The sequence below is a fragment of the Maylandia zebra genome, unplaced genomic scaffold (genome assembly GCF_041146795.1).
Source record: "Maylandia zebra isolate NMK-2024a unplaced genomic scaffold, Mzebra_GT3a scaffold03, whole genome shotgun sequence".
Classification (NCBI taxonomy): Eukaryota; Metazoa; Chordata; class Actinopteri; order Cichliformes; family Cichlidae; genus Maylandia; species Maylandia zebra.
Window position 1 is genome coordinate 1,315,757 of NW_027490033.1, and position 27,999 is coordinate 1,343,755.

The 27,999-nt window shown below is 42.1% G+C and overlaps 3 protein-coding genes across 4 annotated transcripts in view; 1 reads left to right on the forward strand and 2 right to left on the reverse strand.

Annotated features, from left to right (window-relative positions):
* LOC112432436 (protein NLRC3) overlaps nt 1–27,999 on the reverse strand; it is a 3,307,575-nt gene that overhangs the window by 1,241,890 nt on the left and 2,037,686 nt on the right. Inside the window, exon 45 of the mRNA XM_076881152.1 lies at nt 11,435–11,608. Coding sequence (XP_076737267.1) covers nt 11,435–11,608 — 174 coding nt within the window. The remainder of the gene's footprint in view (nt 1–11,434; nt 11,609–27,999) is intronic.
* On the forward strand, nt 1,951–6,552 carry LOC112429961 (uncharacterized). Its single transcript, XM_076881182.1, has 9 exons — nt 1,951–2,111; nt 3,651–3,701; nt 3,889–4,007; nt 4,103–4,495; nt 4,575–4,794; nt 4,918–5,129; nt 5,242–5,389; nt 5,468–5,577; nt 5,909–6,552. The coding sequence occupies exons 2-9, from the start codon at nt 3,662–3,664 to the stop codon at nt 6,218–6,220; spliced, it is 1,554 nt and encodes a 517-aa protein (XP_076737297.1). The 5' UTR covers nt 1,951–2,111; nt 3,651–3,661; the 3' UTR covers nt 6,221–6,552.
* Nucleotides 15,590–22,824, reverse strand: LOC143415755 (protein NLRC3-like). 2 transcript variants are annotated; one of them, XM_076881176.1, is made up of 3 exons: nt 22,381–22,824; nt 20,488–22,276; nt 15,590–15,767 (listed from the first exon to the last, which is right to left on the reverse strand). In XM_076881176.1, exons 1-3 carry the CDS (start codon nt 22,652–22,654, stop codon nt 15,590–15,592), a joined length of 2,241 nt encoding a protein of 746 aa, XP_076737291.1. In that variant the 5' UTR covers nt 22,655–22,824. The 2 variants fall into 2 exon arrangements, with proteins under 2 accessions (XP_076737291.1, XP_076737292.1); XM_076881177.1 differs by lacking the exon at nt 15,590–15,767 and adding an exon at nt 20,284–20,347.

A 27,999-nucleotide genomic window follows, 5' to 3' on the forward strand; every position in this document is an offset into this window, starting at 1 on the left:
AAAATGCAACTCTATTTCTTTAGCTCAAATTAATGAGCCACTGAATGTTGTAATTTACCAGTGGAGCAGTAGAAGAAGAAATCAGCCAATAATTGGCATTGTTTTGCATGACATGCCACATGCATGACTCACGTGGCACAAACACATTGCACCGAGCAAGATGGAGGAGCATGAAAGGTTACAACAGAAAAAGTGAACAAATGATTACCTCATTTATTTTTTTTTATGTAATTCTACTTCATTTGTCTTTTATGCCTAAAAGTGAACACATTTTACACTGTTAAGCCTATTTTAAACTGTTGAGTGTGCCCAGAGTTACATACATTGCAGTGAACTGCACAACTCTTGTGCTTAACTTCTTCGTAATGTACATTTGTTCTTAATAACTTATATAGGTGAAAGTAATAGCTGAATAAAACCAGCGATGAAAAACAATCAATTAATTGCAAAGATAGTGTACAGATTATGAAAAAAAAATCATTAGTTGCAGCCTTACATTGAACCAGACTTATTAACAAGTTAACAATGACACCCCCATAATATCAGATGAAGCAGTACCTGTGATAGGTGGCATTGCTCCCACACACCAATAGCAAATGCAGCTGCACATCTGGCAAGATCAACAGTTTCTCTTTTACCCTACAGGACAAAAAGAAAAACAATTGTGTAAGAAAAATGACTCACTCAGAATGTGTTTCAAATTCCACCAGATGCAAAACAAAACAAAGAAATATTCCAAACTGTTGTACATTTTTGCTATTAAAAGATTCATACTACAATGGATAGCTAATGAAGCTGCAAATGTTATGAACAATTTAAGAGTTATTTAATGAAACTTAACCAATCTTTATGGAATCTACTCTGAAGTTAACTGAAAGAAAAATTTGAAAGCTGCTTGGTTCAAGGAGCATCTAACAACAACCAAGGCAGGTACACAACACTGGTAAATAAGTTTATTTATTATGTTTAAGTATGGTAACTAAGCCTACATTGTTGTGCAAGCCTGAATTTCAGCGGATTCATGCATTTGAAATTCAGCACTGGCCTTCATACCTATTAAAATATTCTAATCAAGTAGTTTATCTTAGAAAACACATAACTTTAAAACTATAATTTTCACTTGAACTGAGTACATTTTCTCTAGTTAGGCTTTACTACGGTTTTACTAAAGCTGAATTGGGGTAACTGTGCTTGGTTAAGGTTAAACAACACACATACATTTAAAAATTCGCGCGCGTACACACAGAAACACATAAAGTACATTACCTGATTCTGACGAGGTGTTTGAAGCTCAGCCGCGTCTTGCTCCATCACGGTCTGACTTTCCTGTCGCTCCTCCTCCAACACCTCCGATGTTACTGGGGGGTCTAGTGGTGGTGGCTCTACTTCAGTGCCATTGCCATTGCTAACAGTTTGTCTGGGTTCGGCAGTATAGTCGGCAAAAATGGCTGTACCAAAATTTTCACCTCCTAATACATTTGCATCGGATGAAGCTGTCAGCCATCCTGTAGGCGGGTTCCCAGTGGAGATGTATTGTGGATGTGTGCGTCTGAGATGGTGGTAAAACGAGTTGAAAACACGGTAATCCTCGGCGCATCCATCGACTCCACAAATGACACGGAAATCTGGACTGCGACTGTGTGCAGTATTAATGTGACTTAAGAGAGACTTCAATGTTAACGCCACAAAGACGAAGCAAATCACACACCTCCAACAGGCCATTGTATTAGACTAAAGTCAAGCAAAAAATATGTTGCAGTGTGGAGCTGTTGCCGCGCTAGTTTGGGAAATACCAAGTTCATGGGGGGAGGTGGGTATTACAAACTGGAGCTGTAAAAACAAAAAATGGTCACAAATAAGGTAAAATGAAATAACACCTATAAGAGTTTATTTTAAATCAATGAAGAAGAAATTTACCTATCATACTGACTGTGTTTTATGAACGTACAAACCACTAAATTGTATATAGAAGCAAAAATTGAGATGTGCACCCCCCTTCGTGTTCCATGTTAGTTGTTACCCAACTCCGTTTGAATTTGGAGTCACAGGAATCTTCTGCACCTGAGCATTGAAAGAAAAACTGTGAGAGAAAACTTCGTCAAGAAAGAGAGGTAAGCAATTTTAATTTTTCGAATGTAAGTAGTGTGTAGTCTAATCACTGTTTTAAAGTCAAGCGGACAGAATAATAAATTTAATTTGAGCGCGGGAAGGAGTAATGTAGCATGCTAACGGATGCTAGCGTTAGCTTAGCAGCCCTCGCATGTGGTTCAGAGAACATTATTTAGTGAAGTATCTACTGTAATGTTGTGAGAATTCCTAGCTATGCTATTTATAAGGGGCAGTATTAGCCGTTTGTATTAACTTAAGTTAATAGGCACACTGAGAATTTCTTTCAATTAGCAAGAGAGCTAATTAACCACATTCAGGGTTTTCCAATTGTCTTTGACTGATTTACTAGCTGCTTGAATTCCCTCACAAGGTGTGGGTTTAAATTAATATTTTGATATTAATTGGATTTATTAAAGTGGGCTCAAAACAGTGTTATTCAGGAATCAGGCTGGTTGGTAAAACAAGTAGCGCTGTGTATCGATTCAAAATTGAAACAGAAGATGGCAGCACTGTATGTGCAAGGATGCCAGCTGCCGTTAAACCCCGAAGAAGAAGAAGAAGAAGCTGTATCCCAGAATTCATAGCGCGGCCTAGCTCAGTTTCCAAAAATGGCGGCAGCTAGTTAGTTTTAAAATTTCTCTTATTACTCTTTCTAGGTCACAAAATAAATGTTTAACATATTTTCAGGCGAGAATGTAGCCGTGTAAACTTCAAATATCTGGACAGTTTATCAAGACACCACATATTTTCAAAAGCGCTCCGACGTTTTCGGAGACGTCTGTTACCCACTAGCTCGATAGCTAGCCGGGGTTTAACGCTCACTAGAGCCGTGAGAACACCGGACTCCGGGCGAACCATTTTCAAAACCACCGCCGTCTTTCACTACTCAGGTGAACATGATATATAAGTCACTTAAATAACTTAAAAATGTTATTGTTTGGCTTTTTTCAGTATTTTATTTGTTCCTGAGTAAATCGGTTTGGCTGAGATTAAAGTTATAGTTTTTACACAGCTGAATAAACGTCAAGCAGACAGCTGATTATCAGAAGTGTGAGATGCTGGAGAATATACTCCGGTGTCCTTTTATATTTTAGATAGCAATGAGCAATCTGCAAATTTCTTTAAAATGTAATAAACTATCATCTTGCCTTTATTTTTAGTTAGCACATACCTTAAACACTTAAAGCTATAAGCTAATGATCGTTATGTAAGAGCAGATACTGCTGGTGCAATAAGCTGTACATTTTACGTCCAATGGATGCATGATCTGGCAGCCCTAGTCAGCATAATCTTATTGATGAAATTCAATGACACAAATCTGGGTGAGTAAAAGTTCACCGGGCAATATTGTATAACCCTTTCAGACCTCAGCCGGGCTGTCTGGATATTTCTTTTCTATAATAGCTTTAAAAAGGGTAAAAATGTTGAACAATCAAAACGATTCTTTGACGTGAATCAATTTGATTCTCATGGGACTCAATTAAGATTCAACTTTTCAAATGTTTTTAACATAACACTAATTGTAAACATTTGTCTTGCAGGTGACTGAGCAATGGAGAAGCTGGATGATGTAACAGTATCTGTCCTTAAAGGTTATATTTGATAATATATTTGTGTGTGTGTGTGTGTGTGTGTGTGTGTGTGTGTGTGTATATATATATATATATATATATATATATATATATATATATATATATATATATATATATATTAAAAAAACAGTTATGTTTGTGCAGTTATGTGCTTGCACAGTTTAACTGGTGTTTGTCTTTTTGTTAGCTGCAAGCATTGACGAGCGCATGCTTTTAACATTGACCCGTGATGATCTGAGGGACCTTTTTTCTGGGCCTGAGCACTTTCTCAGAAGAAAACATGTGTGGTCAATAATTCATCCTGAGGTATTATGTAAAAAATATTTAGTTCAACTAATCTCCAGAAAGTATGCTTTTATTTTAGCAGTACTTGACATTTTTATTTTCTCACCCTAAACCAGGAAGACCATCCGCTACCACAGAAACCTGAAACAACTTCTTCACCCAGGGTAGTTGCAACAGGCCCTCCAACTGCTGATGCTAATGTAAGCCAGCTGAAAACCTTGCAGCTCCCCAGTCCTCCGGAATATGTTCTGTACACCGACAGTGAGTTGGAGCAATGCCGAAAGAGTTACCTGGAGTTGGCCTGCTCCGGCAGGGAACAGGCATGCGTCATGTCAAAAGAACTGAGATGCAGATTGGTGAGAAATACAATCACAAGTATGGTGTCCCTTTTGAGAGCAAGCCAAGGCCAAATGGAGCGATACCCCTCTAAGACCGAAATCACTGCAATGGCTAAAAAAGTTGTGGAATATTATCCTATGCTGCAGGATAATGATGCAAGCGTAAAACACGTAAGTTCTTGTATTTGTGTCTCATATATAAATCATTTTGTTTTGTTCAGGGGGCATGATATATATGTATTTTCACCAGGAGAGCATTAATGCCAAGTTACAAAAAAGGCTGCAAAATATGAAAACCCCAGTAAAAAGGCAAGGACCAACACCGGAGAGGGGACGGCCCAAGAGAAGGCTCACTGACCTCTACCCAAGGGATGAAGAAGCTGATGATGAAGATGCTGATCGCAGTTCTTCCAGTGGTGCATCTACTCTGTTATCACCTGTCAGAAATTCTGACAATGCCTCCACTTCATGTGAGTACTAGTAATTTTGTAAAATGGTTATCAACACACAGCCAGTAGTAGCTAATGTTTTGTGGAAGTCTACTTCAGTAACAATGAAAAACCAAAATGCTCTTGTACTTCTCTCTATCTTAGCTGACAAGGATAGTCGGCAAATACAAGCAAGACATTACAAAACATTACAAGAAATGTGTAAGAAGGCAAAACCAAACCAAGAAGATGTGTCCCAGCTATTAGACCTCGAGTTTGAAGCCAGAAGATCCTTCATTGACTCAGACACCATGAAAGAGGAGAACAGAGCTTGCCTCATCTTGGATGCATATCCATGCTTTAAAGAATTGCATCATGTAAGTTTTTGGAAGAGTTAATAAATAATCACTTTAATTTCAAATATATTTGGTGTGGTAGTAAAGTTATTTTGATTTTATTTGTCTACTTATTTTTTTAAACCTATTGTAGGCGTTGGGTGAGCTTCGCAGAATTTTGGATCCCCACAACAACAAGTTCATCAGTCAAGTAAAACTGAGATGGGAAGAATTCTGCTCCAGGGTAGAGTTCTACGGTGTGTCAAAGAAGGCAATGAATCCACCAATGACCATGGACAAAAGTAAGTTTTACCATTTGAATACAAAGTTCTCATCCTTTAAAATTTATGTTTATGAAGGTTTGTTTCTGCTTTGTCCAGCTGAAGCCCACCTTGCACTGATGAAGGCTCTTCCAACCCTCTTTCCCACACCTGCCCATCCACCAAAAAAGATGGGGAATGCTTCTGAAGCATTTCTACATGTCCTGAAGGTAAGTTTTAAAAAATTTGCTTATAAAGATCTACAGAAAATTTGGCAAACAAAATATTTCGGTCAAACATGACTCAAAAATGCTTTTTCAGTTTCAGCCGAAAGACTTAAATCTATAATTTATTGTTTTCATTAATTTATAACGTATTTAATGTACACGAGTGTGGTCACATAAGAAGTCGCTTGATAAACCATAAGTCAAAACTACTATAAAATGTGTGTAACCAACAAAGAACAAGATAATGACATCTCCAACGTTATGACCAATTCCCAGCAAAAAAAACATACAATTAACATAAGATGTTGACTGTCATGTCTTTTGTGTCTTGCAGCCTACAGAAGATCCAGATGCTGTCCTCCAGAAACGAAGCTTGTCATGTCCAGTAGTGATGTTCGATGGCTGCAAGTGTGTCATTGCTGTTGGTAATTTACCAGTTACAACATTTGACAAAGAAAAAATTGGTGAGGCTATGATATATGTGATGGCATACTTTTATGCACTCCATCTGACTTACCCCAAATGCGTGGCAACCCTGCTGTCTGTCATTCAGACAGAAGTTCTCCAGGATGCCATTCATGAGCATGACACTACATCATCTTACAGAAAAGCCCTGGCAGAATGGCATGCATTTATTGGAAAGTAGTGTGTAAATTTCAGATAAGATTAGGAGAGGGCACTTCTGTTTTGTTTTTGTTTGTTTTTTCAATCTGGGTCTTATTTCTAAAATGGAAAATGTTCATTTACTCACCCAGACAAGTTTTGTGGTATTTGGTGTCATTCGGAAGAAATTTGAATCTTTGTGGTCTTCCTATGTCACTCGTCAATTTTAATGGGGCAATGGCGAAACCTCTAAGGCTGTTGAAATGTTGAAACCACTTAAACAAACTCATAATGTTGGACCTGTACTGTTCAATTGTATCTTTATTATCTGCAGGTTATTGTTAAAGTGGACAAATAAAGATGGACACTTTTACTCTGTTTCAGTTTTGTTTTGTCCTTAATCAGCAATATAATCTTAAAGTAGTGTTTAGCTAAATTTAAAAAGAAGAAATTTCTTAAAAATGATTTAATGTTCTAGTTTTTAGATTATTTGCCTTGATTTGTTTGTTAGAATAAGTGTTTTATGCCTATTTTCAGATTTAATTTCTTCAACATTTTACTTAGAACAAGTGGTTAAAGCTTATTTTAGGTTTCAAGCCATGATTGGTTGCCTGGAATAAGTGTAAAAGACTTATTTTTAGCTTTATCTTTATTTGTGGCCTACAATCAGTGGTTAAAGCTTATTTTAAGTTTCAATTATTCTAATTTGTTGCCTGTAATAAGTGTAAAAGACTTATTTTTAGCTTTATTATCTTATTTGTGGCCTACAATCAGTGGTTAAAGCTTATTTTAAGTTTCAATTGTTCTAATTTGTTGCCTGTAATAAGTGTAAAAGACTTATTTTTAGCTTTATTATCTTATTTGTGGCCTACAATAAGTGGTTAAAGCTTATTTTAAGTTTCAATGTTCTGATTTGTTCCCTGGAATGAGTGTAAAATACTTATTTTTAGCTTTATTTAAATCTAGATATTGTTCTTATTTCAAGAAATCTTATTAAGAAAAAAACACTTACCCCATGGGCAGATAATTTCACTTGTTTTAAGCAAATCTTCACCAAAAATAAGTGTATTTTTCTAGTATTAAGGAGGTGGGTTTTTGCAGTGGAGTAAGTCGCCACTTATAGATGTGAATTGTTCTGAGCAAACTGACTTATTGGCCTGGCCTCAAGTGTCAGACCCACTGCCAGACATAATATTGCTGAACAAGCTGAATACAGCTCAACTGCCGTTGTGTGTGATGAACAATGGATCACTGTCAGTGGGGGAGCTGCCGCTTCGTTTATGTGGATACATATACACCTACTGCCCTCCAGAGAATGAGAGCAGGTGTATGAAATGCTTGACCAGTGCAAAGTGAGCTGAGAACTTGACATTAAGGAGGACTGAATGCAAGTCCAACCGGGCTTACAGGATACCAGTAAAAGCAAAGAGTCAGAAGTGGACAGGATGTGCAAGGATGGTGCTGAGCAGTAAAGGAACAAGAGTTTTGGCTGATTGGTATTTCTTGTGTGGACATAAAGCCTATCTATCACTCCCTGAGGGATGGGGAGGATTGTGTGCCGTGGTGAAGTTATCGGATCATGTCTTCTTCATGGACAGAGTTGAACATCACCCTAGCAACCGACGGAAGCGTGAGGTGAATATAGCCTCACCTAACTCTTTTGGAGTGACAGTAGACACTGGAGTGCCACGAGAATTCCGCATTTGGAGTGGAGGAGCTAAATTCTTCCAAAGTTTGATCCCAAACATCGGAGTTGCAGAGGTGCGGGATCATGTGGAGATCAACCGATATGCCTTACTGCGACACATTAATCTCACTAAGACTCTGGGAACAGCCTTAGCGGAGGAGCAAAAGGCCATCAGAACGATGGTACTGCAGAACAGGCTGACCCTAGACTTGATAACAGCATCACAAGGAGGAGTGTGTAAGCTGATTGGAGAGACATGTTGTACGTTTATTCCGGATGGATATACGACTGGAGGAGACATCTATGAGGCACTGCAGAACTTAACTGCTCTGCAGAAATATGTGGCGGACCACACATCAGGAGGAGACACGTCACAAGGCTGGATAGCCTGGTTGACATCTGGACCATGGTGGAATATGTTTCTAAAGTTTTTGACTCCCATTCTTACATTATTGGCTTTGCTTTGCTTGTTTACAGGTTGCATCTTGCCATGTGTAAGATCGATGGTGAATAAAATGATTGCTAACACCTTTACCAATTTCATACTGTTGCAGCAGAGTGACATGGATGCTAAGGCTAATATGTGTGTATGAAATGAAGCCTGCACTGAAAATGTTGACAAGTGGTGTAGAGCTGAAGATATATATATGCCGTATAGCCTTAAAAAATGACAATACAGGGTGGTGATGATGGGTTTAGATTTTATTATTGTCATTTGTATTAGGAAATATTTAACCATATATTCTTAGAGGTGTATAATCAATTGTGTAGTGATAGGATGTGTGATCTTTAGCAGGCTGCAGGGGCTTGGTGTGTATTCCACACTGGAATGCACACCCACATCCTGGGAGCACGAGAGAGGTCGTACCTTCTCTTATTGTTTTATGGCAGGATTAACGTAGCTACGTCTGTTCTAGTCTAAGTGCTTTTTGTTTAGATGAACTGCTGGACTTCCTCACCATGTTATCTAGGGTGAACCATCTAGGGTGAAGGGGGGTCTACCCTCTTCCTGACCAAGGATGTTATATGACCCTTTGATCAGCAGTACCACACACACACACACACACACACACACACACACACACACTATTCTTTGTTCACATGTATACCTATGTGAGATGCTATATGTTAATGACCCTATGCATATTCATGTAACCACAATAAAAGGAGTGCTATGGGGAGCCTGGCTGAGAGTCTGATGGTGGTCAAGTGGTGGAACGACGCTTGGCTCCAGCCAGGTCTACCTCATGCATGAGTAAACCAGAGAACTTTGGTGCCTTGTGTCTTGCTTTTTGCTGCGTAGCAGATTGTCCTTAACGTTCCAGTGGATAGGTTCAAACTACAAACCTATCACTTTCACTTCAGCTTCACCAACAACAGCACAAGCAGAGCAGCCCACTGCCTGCATGGCTGGGACAGCGCCCCCTGGTGACTGTAAACCACTACAACATGTAGACGGCCGTCTGCAGGCTGGATGTAGCACCACCGCAGAGACGTGCTGCAGCTCTGTTTAGTTACCCAGCTGACAGCAGAGGCTGTAGTTTACTGTTACCAACATGGAAAACTGAAGCTTCACCAGCTGGAGCTACAGAGCTGGAGAACAAAGGAGACTGAGAGGCCAGAATGATGTGGGAGGAAACATCAAGAGCCTGTTTGAAAGGAGACACATGTGGATGCTGTGCCAGTCTGTGGTCTGTCAGAAGTCAGCTGAGTCACACTGCAAGAAGCTGCAGAATCTCAGAGGAGGAGATTTGGAAGTGTTTGTGGGACAAACTGGACTCAAAGAAAGAAGATGTTTGTGAAGTCTTTGGTGGAGGTGAGCAGTGTGAAGCAGAACACATGCAGATGAATCAGGAGGTCAGCATCAGTGTCTCCTTGTGGTGGACGGTAAAAGAATCAGAGCCAACGCTCCCGTCCACCCTCGGCATGAAGCAGTGCTGTTTCTGAAACAGGAGGACAAGTCCAGAGAAGACAGAGGAAGCAAAGATGAGGGTGGGACAGGACAGCAGGACTTCCTTCACACCTGCAGCTCCATCACACTGCTGTAGCTCCTCTTCATCACACATGTACCTGCAGCCTGTCTTCGAGTCCAGGAGTCACCTCCACACAGTGTAGAAGCCTCCTGTGCAGACCATGGAGTCCAGCCTCTGTCAGGGAAGTCGGCACTAAAGCCTGAAAGACTTCAATCTGTCTCTGCTCCACCCAAGAAAGACCAGCACCGTACTTGTTGTGCATTCAAGGAGGGAACATCAGCGCTGCATCGTGGGAACAACACCGCAGGAACAAAGACACAGCACGGCCGATGAAGGACGAGGACAAAGGAAAGGTGAGTGAGAAGACCCTGGTGGTGTGGACGGACCTGCAGGGGCTCCAAGACTGAGGAGCAGAGACGTCCATGTACCAGCTGAGGATGCTGCAGTGATCCAGGGAGCTCGGTCCAATCTGAGGCCGTGTGAACTACGTGGACCACAGTTTCTTCACAGACTTCAGCCACGTGAACATCTGGAGATCCAACAGTGCACGAGCTGTGAGCCATCAGCTGTTTCTCTCATCAGCTGCTGTAATGAGAGCTGCTGGAATCATCTCGAGCAGCAGGAAATCACTGATGTTGTTTCTAACCAAAGATATGGGACTGAGCTCCGCTGAGCTCCTTCTACTTTCATCCAGATAGAAACTGCTACAGTCTGCTGATTATTGCTTTGCCTCCATCACACGAGCTCTTTATCCTGTTCTTCACTCTCATTGGTTCTTTGTCTGCTTGTTTTTACCACAGTAGTCTTCTGATTGGTCAAAGACAATCAGCTGTGACTAAATGTAGCTCCTACAGCAGTGATGGGAATAACTACTGAAGCTAATCCAGTATCAAAGCTCAGGAATCAGCAGCTCCCACCTCGTTTTCTTTCAACAACTATTTTTAGCTGCTGTGTTTTTGTGTTTCTGCAGACCTCAGACATCCTGCTGCTCTGGACAACTTTTTCATTCTTTTGTATCATTATTTTGCTTTTCTTTTATTATTATGTTATATGTATTAATATGTGAAACACTTATTCTTTGTGTTTTTGCTTTGCTCCTGTCAAACTGCTTTAATAAAATCTGCTGCAGTCTAAACTGTGGACGTTCCCTTTTTAACCCTTTGTGAAACAATAAAGGTTTAAATCTGAGTATTCATCTATGTTAGTGTTTAATGGGTCTAATAGGTTGCTTTGGCCTTTCCCAGTAATATCTTCCCTTGCAGTCTGTGGTCCAGGCTTCTAAAACCATCCCAGGTTAACAAGAACTACAATCTAGAGGAGAGCTGCCATAACAGGTGTGACTGATGAGATCTGACCTGCAAGGTTACTCAGGTTTGTTTGTATCAGGACAAGCAGGGAAGCCGCCTGGACGTCAAAGTAGTTAGAGCTGGGCGAGTGTCCTCACCCACATCGTCTTCACAACTCTGCATCATCTACTGAGTACGACTCAGAGGATCAGAGATTAGAAGGTCTACAAAGAGCTGAACCAGACTTCCTGTATAAAGGTTTTAGTTCCACAGATCGACAGTGTCAGCACAACTAAAACGTGGAGACTGACCTCAGAGTTTCAATTTGATGTTGTGGATTCTCCAGAAGAACACACAGCTGCTTCACTCCTGAATCCTGAAGCTTGTGGTAGCTCAGCTCCACCTCTCTGGGATACGAAGGGTTGAGCTTCAGCACTGCTTCCAGATAATCACAGCTGATCTCTGACAAATCACAGCGCTCCAATCTGTATAGAGAATGAAAGATGTAAGTTTATTAGACAAAGTGCTTGAAATCATTCAGTGTTTCATCATCTGTTCAGAGCTGAAGAAGGTTCAGAATGTAGAAGTTTAGAAAATGGAAACTCCAAACAGCTGAAGCCAACAGGAAGCAGCTTCAAACAAACACAACAAGAGAAAAAACTCTGAATGTTTCACATTAAAGTCGTACATTTCTAACAAGAGTGTTTTAAAGACAGCGTCACTGATGATCATCTTCTGCCCAGTAAAACTTTGGTTTTCCACATGTGAGTGTTAATGATGCACAAAGACTGTGAGTGCAAAGAGGGAGCGAGGAGGATGACAGAGAGATGGTACAGGAGCATCAAGAACCCGGCGAGGAAATGAGCAGAAGGACTTTGGAGCCTGTTGGATTGAAGCTTTCACAGAGACGTGTTTGACTGGACACCACCAGGACAGACTTTTAATCCCAGGATTTGGATGAGCTTTCTGTCTTTATGGTCACAAATGATGCTGTAACTCTGTGAATGTCCTGGAACTGTCAGCAGTGTGGTTACGTCCTTTTGACCTGAGTTTCCACAGCTCTTATAACAGCAGTGTACATTCAGACTGAGACACGCTTCAGTCTGTATGGACCTGTTTCTGTAGCTGCCACCATCATACTACATGTTTGTACATCAGCTTATCAAATACTGTCTGCTGTCTTCATTTATTACTCTTCACCTGCTTCACTGTCACTGTGTGGGCGGAGCTGTCTGAGCCCTGCCCACACAGACACAGCTCCTCTCTGGAGCAAAACTTCTGCTTCATCTCCGCCTCTTTTCTTCATCCTCCACCTCTCTTTTCTCTTCTTCGGTGTTCTGCAGCCACAGAGCCTCACAGCCATTAGCACGCCCATACCTGAGCAGCTAGCATTACCCAGCATGCCGTGCAGCAGTGTCAGTTTGTAAATGTGCAAGAATTCCTGCTCCAAACTGTTTCACAGAGTGCTGTGTGCCGTGACCTTTGACCTGCTAAAGACAGTCAGCTGTGGATTATTCATTGTTGTGTCTGATACTTAGAACTGTGAGGAAGAAGCTACACAGTTAATCAGGGTCCCCTCTCTCTGAATCAGGAAAGGTGGGCAGGCCGCGTGTGGGCCGCGGGCCATACGTTGAGTATCACTGTTTGAAATGTGAACATTGTTCTGCTGCAGTCAATGGACTAAACCAGAGAAGAAGAAAACAGACTTTACCATGAAGATCCTCAGTGTGGATCAGTATAATATCAACCTGATGTCTGCAGTTTAGTGTCAGCACAACTTTCACATCATATTCATCTCAGCACAACTAAAACATGCTGACTGACCTCAGAGTTTCAAATCGACATCGTGGATTCTCCCGAAAACCACACAGATGCTTCACTCCTGAACCCTTCAGGTTGCTGTAGGTTCCACTCAGGTCCACCTCTGTGGGATACGAGGGGTTGGACTTCAGTGCTGCTGCCAGATAATCAAGGCCAATATCTGACAAACCACAGCTCTTCAATCTGTATAAAGAATGAAAGATGTAAGTTTATTAGACAAAGTGCTTGAAATCATTCAGTGTTTCATCATCTGTTCAGAGCTGAAGAAGGTTCAGAATGTAGAAGTTTAGAAAATGGAAACTCCAAACAGCTGAAGCCAACAGGAAGCAGCTTCAAACAAACACAACAAGAGAAAAAACTCTGAATGTTTCACATTAAAGTCGTACATTTCTCATAAAAACAGGACAAAGACTTGAAAAAGTCGTGTTTTTCCTTCCAGGAACCACATGGCTTCACTTTTAAAGGTGAAGTGTGAAAGAAATGGACATATTTGAAGTCCAACACCTTTTTCCAGTCACATTATTAAAGCAGACAAACTACAAGCTCATTTTCATTCCAACAAGTCATCTTCTGACCTGGACTAACAACACTGGTCTCTATGTGCAGCTGGCTGTGAGACCAGTGCTCAGGGAGCGTCTACAAAGTGCAACACTGAAAGAACATCACACACTCATTTGCTTCCAGCACTTTCACACAAACATCTACTGTCATCATTCATGTTTCTGCTCCTCTGGATTCACACGGAGCCTCTGCTCATGCCGTTGCCATGGTGAATCATAGTATGTGGCTCCATAACTCAGACTGAGCATGCTCAGAGCTGATTGGCCCGACTCTGATCAGCTGATCTAGAAGAGGAAACTCTGCTATATGTACATTATTACATCTACACCTGAATCACAACACTCACACAAATATATCAACTGTGTTTAATATTTTGGCACGTAGATCATTTATGTGCTTCAGCTCTTCTTACATTTTACCACCAACATGTTTCAAAAGGAGCAGCTTTTACTTTGAAGGCCAGCTGTCTGTGTTTCCTGTTTTCATTGTTGGATAATGGAACAAGTCGATGCTTCAGTGCTTTGAATTAGGAGTGGGTTTTAATAATCGATTCATCAATTAAAATCGATTCTAGCTTGGATAACGTGATATTGATTAATTAAAATCCTGAATCAATTTTTTAATATTAATTTATTTTGCCCGAAATGTCAGAATCTCAGGTTAAACCACACAAAACTTTAACAACCACCAAACAGCTGAAACAGTGAATGAGAGCAGGAACACGGATTCTGCACAGAGACGTAAACACAAAGCTCAGAGCCGCCGACACATCAGAATCAGTGAGATGTCGCCTTTCTCACTGACGGCACAGACACGGTCGGGGCTGAAAGCCGACAGCTCGCTGATTCTGATGTTTCGGCGGCTCCGAGCTTTGTGTTTACGTCCTTTTTGCGCTCGATTCTAAAGCTGTTAGTTTTATCTCTCTCCAAACAATATTGACTGAACCAGCAGCAAAAGAAGATCCAAACTACGCTTCACATAAACATCGTCATGAACTCACTCTGACTTTTGCTGTTTTGCTTCCACCACAATAAAATCACACTTCATGCACAGCTCTCTCTCTCTCTCTCTCTCTCTCTGTACTTCAAGAACAGTTTCCTGTTTAAAATCTGTTTTCTGCATTATTCGCTTGCTTGTTACGCACAAGTCTACCGTTGTTTACAGCGCTGTCGGCCGCTGTTTTTTTCCTTTTACTTGCTTTCGAAAAGAAAACCTAATTTCTGCTGTTCAATACTGAACAAATTTAAACTTTTTAAAATTATGCAAATTGCAAAACGCTCAGTTGTGTCTTTAATAAAAACACTGTAACTTTGCTCTGCTTCACTTCAGCAGCATCAGGTAATGTTCATGTGTTGATTCATGGTTTTCTTTCGTTTTTGATCTACTGCAGAATATTTCTATAAAATCCCAGAACAGGAAAATCACCTTCATGTTCTTCCGTGTTTTATCTTCAGCTACTTTGACACAAAGGCCTCTGCTGTGATGCTCACACATTTGATAAAGTCTCAAAAGTGCCAGCTTCCCTTTTATAGACACAAAAATATGTAAATGTACTGAATTATAATATTTCTGTCTGAGGCAAAATTTCCCAGATTCCAATCGAATTGAATCGAACTGAACATTTCCTCATGAACTGTATTAAACTCTGTAAATGAACTGAGAACTATTTCTACATTTGAAACTATGGATTCATTTTCCCGTTCACTTCTGTACGTTAGTGTATAAATGAATGTTAGACTGGGCTCCATGGAAACACTTGGACTGGTCTCAGCTGCCTTCTTTCTGTAGTCCTTTCTCTTCTCCAGCTTCTGTTTGAAATCCTCTCACAGAGCCTGAAACCTGCTTTGCTGTCATGTTTGGGCCTGTGTTCCTCTGCTTTAACACAAACCTCACCACAGCAGCTGTGTGGGTCGTCTCTGTAGCAGCCCGATCAGCTTCTGATACATGAACATCATCACAGCTCCTAACTTCACCTTTATTAGCTTTGACATTCATGTCTTTCTTTTCTCTGTCTGTTTCCACACAAGCTCAAAGTCTCTGCAGCCTGAAATATAGAAAAACAACAACAGCTGCAGTCAGTGAACTCACCTCAGAGTCTCCAGTCGACAGTTTGGACTCTCCAGTCCAGCACACAGAAGCTTCACTGCTGAATCCTGCAGCTCGTTGTTACTCATGTCCAGCTCTGTCAGATGGGAGGGGATGGACTTCAGAGCCGAGGCCACAACTTCACAATGAGTCCCTGAGAGTCCACAGTCAGCCAGTCTGTGATCATAGAAAATATAAAATGTGTTATTATAAAAGCAGAAAGTCTGCATTATAAACACAGACTGAATGTATATGAAGACAAAACAGAGTGAGGTCATAATCTGATGAACATCTGCTCTTCACATCTGTGCTTCAGCTCCTCTTACTTTGTTTGACATGACACAACGATTCAGTCTCTCTCAGACCTGCAGACTTTTAATGAGAATCTTTGTTTGGCTTTAATCTGCAGATGAAGGAGGAAGATGGCGTCACATTTAGGCTTCCATAATGTCCACAGTCTGTCAGTGAGATCTGATCCAGAGTCAGAGTGAAGACACACATGTGAACTGTTTCCTGTCTTGAATCTAGAACATTTTGAATGAGTTCAGCTCAGTGAAGAGTTCCAGCTGGAAAGACGATCTCTGTTTGCTACCTGCTGCTGTCAGGTACGACTGTTCACGTCCACACTCAGGAAAAACCTGCTGACTGTCACCAAACGGAGCAGAAATGTCATCACTGGACAATAATGATGAATGAACTCAGAGCTGCTGATATCACATCTGATTTCAGGGGAACTAAACTAAAAAGGAACAAATAGAAACAACCATCATGACTCTGTTTGACCTTCAGATCAGAAACTATGGTTCAGAACAGCAGCAGGATTTCAGGCACTGTCACATCCTCAACATCCATATTCCAAATGCTCTTCCTGACAGGACACTCTTTGTTCCCACTCAGGGAGTTTCCATGTGTACAAATCATTTCTGAATCTCAGTAGACTGGGAGGTTTTTCCATCTCATGAATCTCTTTCCTAACATCAAACTAGATAAATCAAACAAAGGAACTGGAGTCTGTCTAATTTCTGACCCCAGTAAAGCTTGTACTGGGATACCCCGACATACTCTCTCTCCATCTGCTCCCACAGCCTCATATTCACAGCTGGCCCTTCTCTCAGCATCCACACTCAGGGTGGGGGCGGGGTCAACACCAGTCAAAACCATTGCTTTGGCCTTATGGCCATTTTATTAGTGTGCGTTTCTCAGTAACAAGCAGGACTACGCACAGGTGTTTGGACATGTGTGGACCCGACCTACACTTAAACTTCTTAAATCCTCTGTTTCTGTGTCACCAGCTACACTTTTAATATTAATGTATTCACTCCGACATTTTTGGGGAGCGGTCAGAGCTCGTACACTGCAGACAAACATGTCTCCCAGCACACAGCTGACTGTCAACTCTCTGAGATTGGATATGATTCATTTAGATTATATCTGTAAGGTGAAGTTTATCTCGGTGTTTATTTGTTCCTGAGGAAGTCAGCTCGGCTCAGATTAAAGTTTAATAACTGAACAATTTCAATGAACCTTAACGCCTCCCTGGAGCATATATGGAACTGAATCAGTCACTTTTCTTTATTTCCTGATGTTCATATGTGACATACATGTTTTAACCATTAATCTGGAATTAAACTGACATTTAATATATTTTAAGGAGGAAAGAGAAATTTCACCAGAGGATGTTGATGCTGTTCATGGAGACTGAAGACAGAACGATTTATCTGTCTTAATATTTCTGCTGCTCTTTCCTCTGGTGCAAAAATATTTTAACTGTTGGTTTTAATTCAAAATCAATGGTTAAAATGTTAAAATACCAACAAACTTGTGGCGTTAGTGTTGATATTCTGTGAGTTATTTAAAGAGATCACACAGGTACAGGACATATTTTATGTTTAAGTTTATGCATGTTTGTGGTGAGATGTGCATGTAGTGGGCTGTTATGTTGCAAACTGTGTGGATGTGTTTGGGAACAGAAAGATTATTTTACTGCATAAAACTGCGCTGATCAGCTGTTTCTGCCGCTGATACACTCGGCTGGTGAACCACCTGACTCACACAGGCTCTCCTCCTCCACAGTCCTCGTTTATGAAGAGCTTTACAAACACAACATCACGGCTAACAGCTGGATTCTCCCGTTTCAGTGCCAAACAGCCACTTCCTGCTACAGACAGTAAAGTGGACAGTTTGGTGCTAAACATGTTTTTAAAACTTTAAGCTCTTATTTGTTAAAGCCAGCTTCACAGACAGATCTGTGTCAGTGTTTTAGAGCAGGGCTCAGTGGTGTAAACCAGCCTTTATATGTGTTTCATCTCCATTTTTACATTAAACTGAACCAAAACACTGAAACCTTCACCTGATATGTCTGTGTAGGTTCTCATCATACAGTCATGGTAATCTAAGGAGCCTGGAAAGAAAAGTGACTTCTTTAAGTTTCTTGAAGACATTTCATCTCTCGAAACCGCTGCTGATAATCACCCACACCCTTTTTCACAGCTTGGCTCATGTGATGAGCCACATGATCAATAGTTGGTCAGCGACCCTCTTAAGGGACACTCCCACTAGGATTAAAATCTGGGACTCTCCACTTTTTGGTTTTAGAAGTGAAGAAGCTGAATGTTCGGATTAAACATCTTCAGGAAACTTAAAGCAGTGCACTCGCTTTTCTTTCTAAGCGGCCTTTCTTAGATCACCTGATGTAACCTGAGTAAATTATGTCGAGTGTCAGCGGGGTTTGAAAACTCTGCAGCATGACCCGGGTGTTGCTGGTGGCATCATGAGCTTAGACCCCTCAGTCAGCTCGGTCTGAAGTCATCGCAGCACTAACAGGCACAAATAGGCTCTAACGTGACAAACTGACCCGACATTTAAAGAGTGCCCACTACAGTCTCAGCTAAAACATATTAAAATGTGCAACGCCAAGGACTGTACACTGGACTCCATTTCAGTGCAAAATAATAAAACAAAGTAAATCCATCCAATCTCCTCTGCCTGTCCTTATCATCAATAAAAACAATTAATAAAACAGAAAATCATAGAAACAGTCATCTTTGTTATTGCATCATCACACATCAGTTCCCAGTAACTAGTCAGAATGAGACGTTGTTTTCATCTTTCTCACACTCATCTCACTCCCCGGTCACAACAGGTGGTGACTTTAACAGGTGTTACAACCTGGCTCAAAGCTGCAAAAGAGGGCGGAGACTGAAAACAGAGACTGGTTTCATTTTGAAGTTCTTAATAACCTCGGCTAAAGATGAAAACAGACAGCGTGACAGGGTCTGACAACGAGTGGTGGCGTCGTCCTAGCCGACCTCGGCAGTTATTCACACGCCATGACCAAAAACTCCTGCAGTGTGACAGCAGATAGAGGAGGAGTCACAGAGGAGCGTAACAGCTGTGACAGATGCAACAGGAGGACGAGCTCCAACAGTAAACACACTGAAGACAGGAAAGCAGTCACGAGTGATGTTGGTCCTGTTTTTATCTCCACTAAAACCTCTCTAACGTCACATGTAACAGAACACAGACACGTCTGATTATCAGGGACCACGACCCACATCTTTGCCTCACTATGTTTATACGAAGAGACTGAAAATAATGATTCTCCCAACACATCACCAACACTTTTATGGCAAACAGATAATAGTGAGTGAAAAGAGGTCAACTGTTTCATATGCAGTTATCAGGGTAAATACATTTAAACCAAAGACACTGGAAGAGTAAAGGAAAGGAACTGAAGGTGACAATTCAAGAAGCTCAACAGAAGTCAAATGTAACATGATCAAGATTCCCTGTTAAAAACAGATATGTATAGTATAATAGTAGACTACACTAATAATAGTGTATAGTATAATAGTAGACTATACTAATAATAGTGTATAGTATAGTAGTATACTATATGAAGTCTACACCGCCATGTCCTTAAAATTCAGCGAAATTAAGGACGCATTTGAGGGCCGCATTTCGAGCAGCGACCTTCGTCCCGTCGCTGTGATGTAATCGGCCTTAAAATGCGTCCTTTAAGGCTGCAGACCCTGAATTGGGATACAGCCAGAGTCTGGTCTCTGTTTTCACAGAGGATGTGGTTCTGTTGGCTTCATCAGGTGATGGCCTCCAGCTCACAGTGGAGCTGTTCTCAGCAGAGTGTGAAGCCGTGTGAATGAGGATCAGCATCTGAGGCCATGGTCCTCAGCTGGGAAAGGGTGGAGTGCCCACTCTGGGTCACAGACAAGTTCCTGCCCCAGGTGGAGGAGTCTGAGTATCTCAGGGTCGTGTAAAGAAGGGGGAGGGGAGCAGGAATCAACAGACAGACTGTTGCTGCGGTAACAGTGAGGTGGACGCTGTACCGGTCTGTCGTGGTGAAGAGAGAGAGAGCTGAGCGTGACAGCAAAGCTCTAAATTTACCGGTCGATCTACGTCCCTGCCCTCACCTATGGTCACGAGCTGTGGGCAGTGACTGGAAGAACCAGATTGTGGTTACAAGTGGGGCAAATAAATTTTCTCTGAAGGGTAGCTGGTGTCTCCCTTGGAGACGGGGTGAGGAGAATCCCCTTCACAAAAACTAATCAAGTGAACAAGACTCTCCAGGAGGTAAACATTTAAATATCCAAGTCCACCATAAAGAGAAAACTGCATGAAGGTAAACACAGATGGTGCATTACAATTCATTGCATGTGTTTTACATGAAGAATGGAGGATATACCGTCCACTTTCACTCTGTCTTTAGCAGCAAGTGGCTCTTTGTTGTTTGGCTAGCTGCACTGAAACAGGAGAATCCAGCTGTTAGCCGTAATGTTGGTGTTTGTAAAGCACTTTATAACCAAGGACTGTGTTTTTAATTTAAAGATTAAACTATTAACCGACACTGATCAATGATGTTAGTGATCACATCTGGACTCACCGAGCCTTTCTGCAGTTCCTCACAGCTGGAATCAGTCTCAGTCGTCCCTCCTTTGAAGCTTTGTACTTCTGCAGGTCAAACTCATCCAGAACCTCCTCTGACATCTGCAGCATGAAGGCCAGAGCTGAGCAGTGGATCATAGAGAGGTCCTTTGACCTTTTCTTTGACTTCAGGAACTCTTGGATCTCCTGATGTACTGAGAGGTCGTTCATCTCCATCAGACAGTGGAAGATGTTGATGTTTCTGTCAGGACAGGAATTAAACTTCTTGTTATTCTTCAGGTTCTTGATGACTCTCTGGATGGTTTCTGGACTGTTCTCTGTCTGACCCAGCAGACCTCCTAAGAGTCTCTGGTTGGACTCCAGACAGAGGCCATGAAGGAAGCGGACAAACAGGTCCAGGTGGCCATTTTTACTCTGGAGGGAGTTCTCCATGGCTCGTTTAAGGAAATCATCCAGAGATGACTCTCTGTATTTTTTTCCCAGGAAGTCCTTCAGCACCTCTGACTTCCTGTTGGTGAAACAGTGGAACATGTAGACTGCAGCCAGAAACTCCTGGATGCTCAGATGAACAAAGCAGTAGACTGGTTTCTGGAAGATCACACACTCTCTTTTGAAGATCTCTGTACAAACTCCTGAGTACACCGAGGCCTCTGTCACATCCAGACCACACTGCTCCAGGTCTTCTTGGTAGAACATGATGTTTCCTTTCTCCAGATGTTCAAACGCCAGCCTCCCCAGCTTCAGAAGAACTTCCCTGTCAGCCTCCGTCAGCTCCTGTGGACTCGTCTCATGTCCCTCGTGGTACTTGTTCTTCTTCCTCTTTGTCTGAACCAGCAGGAAGTGTGAGTACATGTCAGTCAGGGTCTTGGGCAGCTCTCCTCTCTGCTCTGTAGTCAACATGTGCTCCAGAACTGTAGCAGTGATCCAGCAGAAGACTGGGATTCTACACATGATGTGGAGGCTCCTGGATGTCTTCATGTGGGAGATGATTCTGCTGGACAGCTCTTCATCACTGAATCTCCTCCTGAAGTACTCCTCCTTCTGGGCGTCAGTGAAGCCTCGTACTTCTGTTAGCCTGTCAACACATGTAGGAGGGATCTGATTGGCCGCTGCAGGTCGGGAAGTTATCCAGACGAGAGCCGAGGGAAGCAGATTCCCCTGGATGAGGTTTGTCAGCAGCTGGCTGACTGATGACTTCTGTGTGACATCAGACAGCAGCTTCCTGTTGGTGAAATCCAATGAAAGTCTGCTTTCATCCAGGCCGTCAAAGATGAACAAAAGCTGAGAGACAGCCAGCTTCTCTGCTGTGACCTTCTGTAATGTTGGATGGAAAACATGGAGCAGCTCCAGAAGACTGTACTGCTCCTCTCTGATCAGGTTCAGCTCCCTGAATGAAAGCAGAACCACCACACTGACATGTTGGTTCTCCAAGCCCTCTGCCCAGTCCAGAGTGAACTTCTGCACTGAGAAGGTTTTTCCAACACCAGCCACGCCGTTGGTCAGAACCACTCTGATGGGTCTCTGTTGGTCAGGTAAGGCTTTAAAGATGTCCTGGCACCTGATTGGAGTGTCATGGAGGGCGTCCATCTTGGAAGCTGTCTCCAGCTGCCTCACCTCATGTTGGCTATGAACCTCTTCACTCTGTCCCTCTGTGATGTAGAGCTCAGTGTAGATCCTGTTGAGGAGGGTTCTACTTCCTGTTTCATCACTTCCTTCAGTCACACGTTCACATCTCCTCCTCAGACTGATCTTATGTTCATCTAAAACCTCCTGCAGACCAACATCTGCTGAAAGAAAGAAAAACAGAAAGAAAACTCTTCAATGTCTGAACAACAACAAGAAGTCCAGTTTTCAGAAATGAGTCCATCAGCAGACAGATGTTCAGTCTTACTTTGTACACAGCTGCTCTGACTGGCTGTCTGCAGTCCAGCTCTGCTTCTGGATCTTTCTCCACACTGGGGACAGGACCAGTCTCCTGATGAAGCAGACTGGTCCCAGTATGAGGAGATGCACTGTCTGCAGAACCAGTGTCCACAGCTGGTAGAGACTGGATCCTTCAGGACGTCCTGACACAAAGCACAGCAGGACAGCTGCTCCTCCTCACAGACACCACTCCTCTTCCTCTTCCTCCCTCTGTGAACACATTTCTTTATCACTAAAATCATTGACTGTCAGTGACAAACATCCAGATTTGATGACACTGTGCAGAAGCTCTGATGGTCACAGAGAAAAGTCAAAGTGGAGAAACTTGTGTTTGAGTTCAGAATCCAAGTTTCCTTTGCTGTTCCTGCCTGTCTTATTAAACACAGAGTGATCAGCCTACAAACTCCACAGTAAAAGCCTTCATCACACAGCTGATTATGTCCTTCACTGGATGTACTGGAAGTTTGGGATCCATCACTCTGAACTGACCTTTGACCTCCTCTAAAAACTGTGGTGGAGCAGCGGTGTCACATTCAGAGCTTTCAGCTTTATTTTGAAAGAGTTCAGTCATCAGGAAGTGAACTTCTTGGTTCTGATTTTCTTTCTATTATTTTACAGAAGTGAAGAAGAAGAACTAAAAGCTTTGAAATGATCTGAGTGATATTTTTGAACATTGCCACCAAATTGAGTTCAGCCTCCAGCAGTAACTTTGTTTCATGATGCCTCCCTGATGATGTGATGTTTGATTACAAACCTGTTTATGTGTTAGACATTAATCACATGAACACAGGCAGAAAAAAGAAGCCAATGAAACAAATGACAGAAACGTGTTCATTCACTGCCATGATCCATATTTGATATGTACAGATGTTTGTAAAGAACACGTGTGCAGCGCTTTGTTCTGAGTATCTGCTGTCAGCACACAGTGCAGCAATAACTACAACCACACGTTTCTGTAGATCCTGAACATCAGCCTGGAGGAATCTGACCTCAGGTCTGCACACAGAGGAGCTTCACCTCTGGGATGATGCTGGCTTCAGCTCCTTCTACAATCAGGCAGAAGCTTCTGCACCATCAGGACACAAACAGAGAGGAGCTTCTATCCTCAGACCATCCAAGTCCTAAATCAGAACATGCTCCCCTCATAGCATCACCATCAGGGTTTAAACAGGACCTTACATCATGTTCTTGTCTCACTGTCATATTTCAGATCATACCTGATTCATTATGACGTCACACGCTGCTACACTGATCCTGCTGCTTCATTACTGCTGATATTACTCTGCTCACTCTGTTCAGTTACTCTGTTTACATCACTTTGCTCATTTGCTTTGTTCTGCTTGCACTGCTCTGTCAGTACATGCTGTGCTAATGTGGCACAAAGCACTTTAACATTACATCTGCACAATGTTTCATTATTTCATTTAATGATTGTTTCTAATGTTTTGTCCAGTCACAGGAGCAGCTCAGCACATTTCACTGTGTTGTACGTGTATGACGATGCCTGTGACAAATAAACAGCCTCGGACTCTTCAATCTTCTGCATTTCTTTGGAGATCAGCTCAGTGGCCTGTTGAGACCATCTTTCTATTTCTGATGACTCAGTTCAGATTATTATCCTGATACTTTCTTTTAAAATGTGATGAAATCATTTATCTGATGTTCTGACACAAATACACCAAAACGATCCCAAACAGCACAAACCACCACGTTACACACAGTGTAATAAAAATACAGGCAACTACAAATAAAAACACTTTAAAAATATAAACTAAAATTACAAAGTGGTCACAGAATTTCAAACACCCGTAAATGAGTCAGCAGCTCTCTTACATGGTCAGCTGAGCTCCATGATTGAAGAACATTGTTGCTGCAGGTTCATCACTGAAATATGGAGGATCTTTTTCTTTGGACCAATCACTCCTCACAGACACACAGCTGGATACTGGAGACTGTGACCTCTGACCTCTGCAAACACAACCACATTGCATTCATTTCACATCAATTAGTACACCACAAAAGGCATGCAAGAAACACAGTATGAAGGCAAACTTCTGGCTTCAATAACATTCAACAGGTCAGGTGGAAACTTTTCTCAGATTTGATTCATGTTTTTATAGAACGATCCAGCTAAAAAAAATATACCATTAGGTCAGGGGTCAGCAACCTTCAGGACCCAAAGAGCCATTTGGAGCCAGTTTCCACGCAAAAGAAAACACTGGGAGCCACAAATACTTTTTGACATCTAGAATGAAGATAACACTGTATATACTGTTTTTTACCTTTATGCTTTGTGTGAACAACTAACGGTGTGTTGCTTATGAAATCCATGAAGTGCTACAGAGAAAATTACATGTTATTTATGTAATGAACACATTTGAACTCTTAAAGAAATATAACCAAAGGAAAGACACCCAGCTGAACTAAAATGATGTAGCAAACAAAAACTGCTGTGAGCCGCCACCCTTATATCTCCTTTGTGCTTTTGGAGCCTTGACCTGACTTTTAAAAAATAATTGGAAAAAAAGCTCTATGCTGCTGAAAGATGAAAAATAGATATTTGCAAAATTCTGCCTAAATATGTATTTTACCTGGTTAATGTGTGTGGCGGGGCGTGGTCTGCAGCGCCGCTGCAGGGGAGGCGGACGCACCTGAGCGGCACCCGCAATCACGCCTCGCCGCCTTAACGTCTGTGCTGTTGTGTTGGTGTGTGTCGGGCTGTGAGCTGCAAAGCTACAGCCGGCTGTGTGCGTACAGCAACCGTGTGTGAAAAGTGGTCAATAAAGAGAAGCTGAAAAGCGTGTTCATGCAAACATCGTCGGGTCTGCCATGATATGTTTACAACGGGACTTCTGCTCCTGAACCTCTGCGCACAGCGTCTGCAGGTCGGGGCTGTACGAAGTCACTTTCATCTTTACAGGACTGTAAGCTGTCGTCTGTGAGGCGTGAGCGGTGTTTGTTTTTAACATAGTTCACGGTGGAGAACAGCTGCTGACATAATGTGGATCCGAAGATCCATAATTGGCCTACCTGGGGCTGAAAGTCTCGATAAATGCACGGCGTTTCGGCGGGTACACCGGCTTCTACGAGTGTGACGCTTATTTGAACGATGAAAAAATAATAAAATATAATTTTCTTTTTATATTTCAATATCACAATAATCTTCCAATTTAGAACTACAAGTTAAAAAAGAACATAAATAAAATACACTTCAGCTAAATACTTCTAATTTATTTTCCCAAACCACGAGGAGCCGCACTGTAAGGACTAAAGAGCCGCAGGTTGCCGACCCCTGCATTAGTGTTAGTCAATGTTGCAACTGAACTGAAAAACAAAAGATTTTGGTCCAAAGAAACAAAGTCACTATTAATACAACACAACCCCCCCAAAAAGAGCCATGTAGACCCCGGGCTCTATGGGTCTTGTGCTCGGAGCTTGTTCCTGTGCTGCCATGATTAGTGCCTCTGTGCTGTCTTTCAGTCCAGCTTTGTTCAGCCACTGGTAGGATTTCTGGATGTCAGCCACTTCCTCTGCCTGCTGGTGGTGCAAACTGTGTTGTTCTGAGTTTCATTGGACGTCTTTGTCCAAAGCACCAGACAAAGGGCAAAGTAGATGCATTTGCATCAGCAGGAAAATACACCCCAAACTAGCATCATCATTATACAACTTTAACAACTGCCACTAAATGATACTTCATACACAGACCAGTGTTAGGTTAAGTTATGATGTCACTGGCAGAACACATTTATATAAACAACCTTTGAACTCTGAGTCAGCAGCTCTCTTACATGGTCAGCTGAGCTCCATGATTGAAGAACATTGTTGCTGCAGGTTCATCACTGAAGAGTGGAGGAAGTATTTCTCTGGACCAGTCACTCCTCACAGACACACAGCTGGATGCTGGAGATGCTGCTCCGTCCTCTTCCTCCATCTTCTTGATGTCAGGGTGGAGTTAGTCTGAGAGGTAAACACACACACTCAGAGGTGCTGTTGTACTGGAAGCATCACACTGACGGCTTTCTAATGTTGGAGCTTTGGCCCTAAAGTCCAAACCAGTTATTTTAGAGGCTCAAAGTCTTTAAAAAACACCAAAACCATCACATTATTTAATAAGTACATGATCAGGTGGATGAAGGAACTCAGTGTGTTTGGGATCATCATCATGGTGAGGAGCCCACATGTTACGGCTCCTTTGGAGAGAAGCTGAGGATCACTGCAGGAAGTGAGCTCATGAAACCAAACTGCTGTTTGTGAGCAGCATGACTCTGTTATTGGACCTGCTCTGTGTTCTACATATGATCAATACTTCAAATATCTGTAAACATCTCATCTTATATTTGTTGCACTTGGTCACATCTGTCTTTAAAAATAGATTTTTAATGTCACTGAGAGTTCTTTTCTACCTTTATTGATTTATTTTGGAATAAATTAAATATAAAGGTGCCAAAAACTGCCTGCAGCTTCTGCTCTGTGACAGGAAACTACTGTCAGGCTCAAAATGACTTCAGATTATTCATCACAGAGTGTTTATAGATCACAGGACACGTTACAGTTTTACTGTCGATGTTTTAGTTTACAAGAATGACGAAGGTCTTACTGTGAATCTGCGCGCTCATTGGCTAATACCCTGAGACTGACAGGTGGTTATCCAATCAGCGTGCGGCCTCACACGGACATAAAACTCTTAAAGTTTGTTTCTGAAGGGATTTTCAGATCAGACCTGATGTTTCTGCCTACAGCCTGTTTACCGATATAATCAATATCAGACATCAGAGCAACAGAAACCTCGGTGATCAGGACGCCGGGACTGAGAACAGGAAGTGGCTCAAACGTCGCACTTTCATAAAGTCAGCCTGAACTCCACTCACCGAGTTTCTGTCGCCATTTTAGTTTTAAAACACGTCGAGATAAGGGCGGGTCTTACTGTGAACCTGCGCGCTCATTGGCTAATAACTTGAGATTGACAAGTCGTTATCCAATGAGCGCGCGGCTTCTCCCAACATAAAGTAGTTTCCTTTGAAAAACCAAAGTCTGATTATTTTTGCCTCCACTGACGGAGCCTGTTGTTCCCGCCACAGAGACACAGTAATGTCAGAGCGGTGTTAACACTCACCTGCCTCAGCACAGCTCTCACTCTCCTCCTGCTCTCTCAGCTAAACTCACTTCCTCTCTACTTACAGGAAACCAGCGCTCAGAGGAGCCGACCGGCCTCACGTTTCACCCACAGACACGAACAGCGTGGAATTATTTTATGTCATAAGAAGAAACATATTCATGTTAACACTCACCTGCCTCAGCTCCACCTTCCTCCTCCTGCTGCTCTGAACGGAGGAGCAACACTTTCACTTTCACTGCTCCTCCCTAAACACAGAGGATGCTGGGACTTGTAGTTTTTACCTTGTGTGATATTTATGGCTGTGACACTAAATCACAGCATGAAAACTTCCTGCAAACATGTCACAGGCGATAAAAGTTTCACATTAAAGGTGAAGTTATTTTTCTGTCTCATGTTCAATAAACAGTGAGCTGGGAAAACTGAAGAACAGACTTCAGACGTTCCCTGCAGAGTTTCTGCTGCTCGGTCGTC

Bases quoted from the DNA above. Each gene is read 5' to 3' on its own strand.
- LOC112429961 (XM_076881182.1), top strand. From the start codon at position 3,662: ATGGAGAAGCTGGATGATGTAACAGTATCTGTCCTTAAAG. The intron at 3,702-3,888 runs GTTATATTTGAT...TCTTTTTGTTAG, and splicing joins AACAGTATCTGTCCTTAAAG to CTGCAAGCATTGACGAGCGC. The intron at 5,130-5,241 runs GTAAGTTTTTGG...AACCTATTGTAG, and splicing joins GCTTTAAAGAATTGCATCAT to GCGTTGGGTGAGCTTCGCAG.
- LOC143415755 (XM_076881176.1), bottom strand. From the start codon at position 22,654: ATGATTTTAGTGATAAAGAAATGTGTTCACAGAGGGAGGAAGAGGAAG. The intron at 22,277-22,380 runs GTAAGACTGAAC...TCTTTCTTTCAG, and splicing joins TCAGAGCAGCTGTGTACAAA to CAGATGTTGGTCTGCAGGAG. The intron at 15,768-20,487 runs GTGAGTCCAGAT...CTATGATCACAG, and splicing joins AGGAACTGCAGAAAGGCTCG to ACTGGCTGACTGTGGACTCT.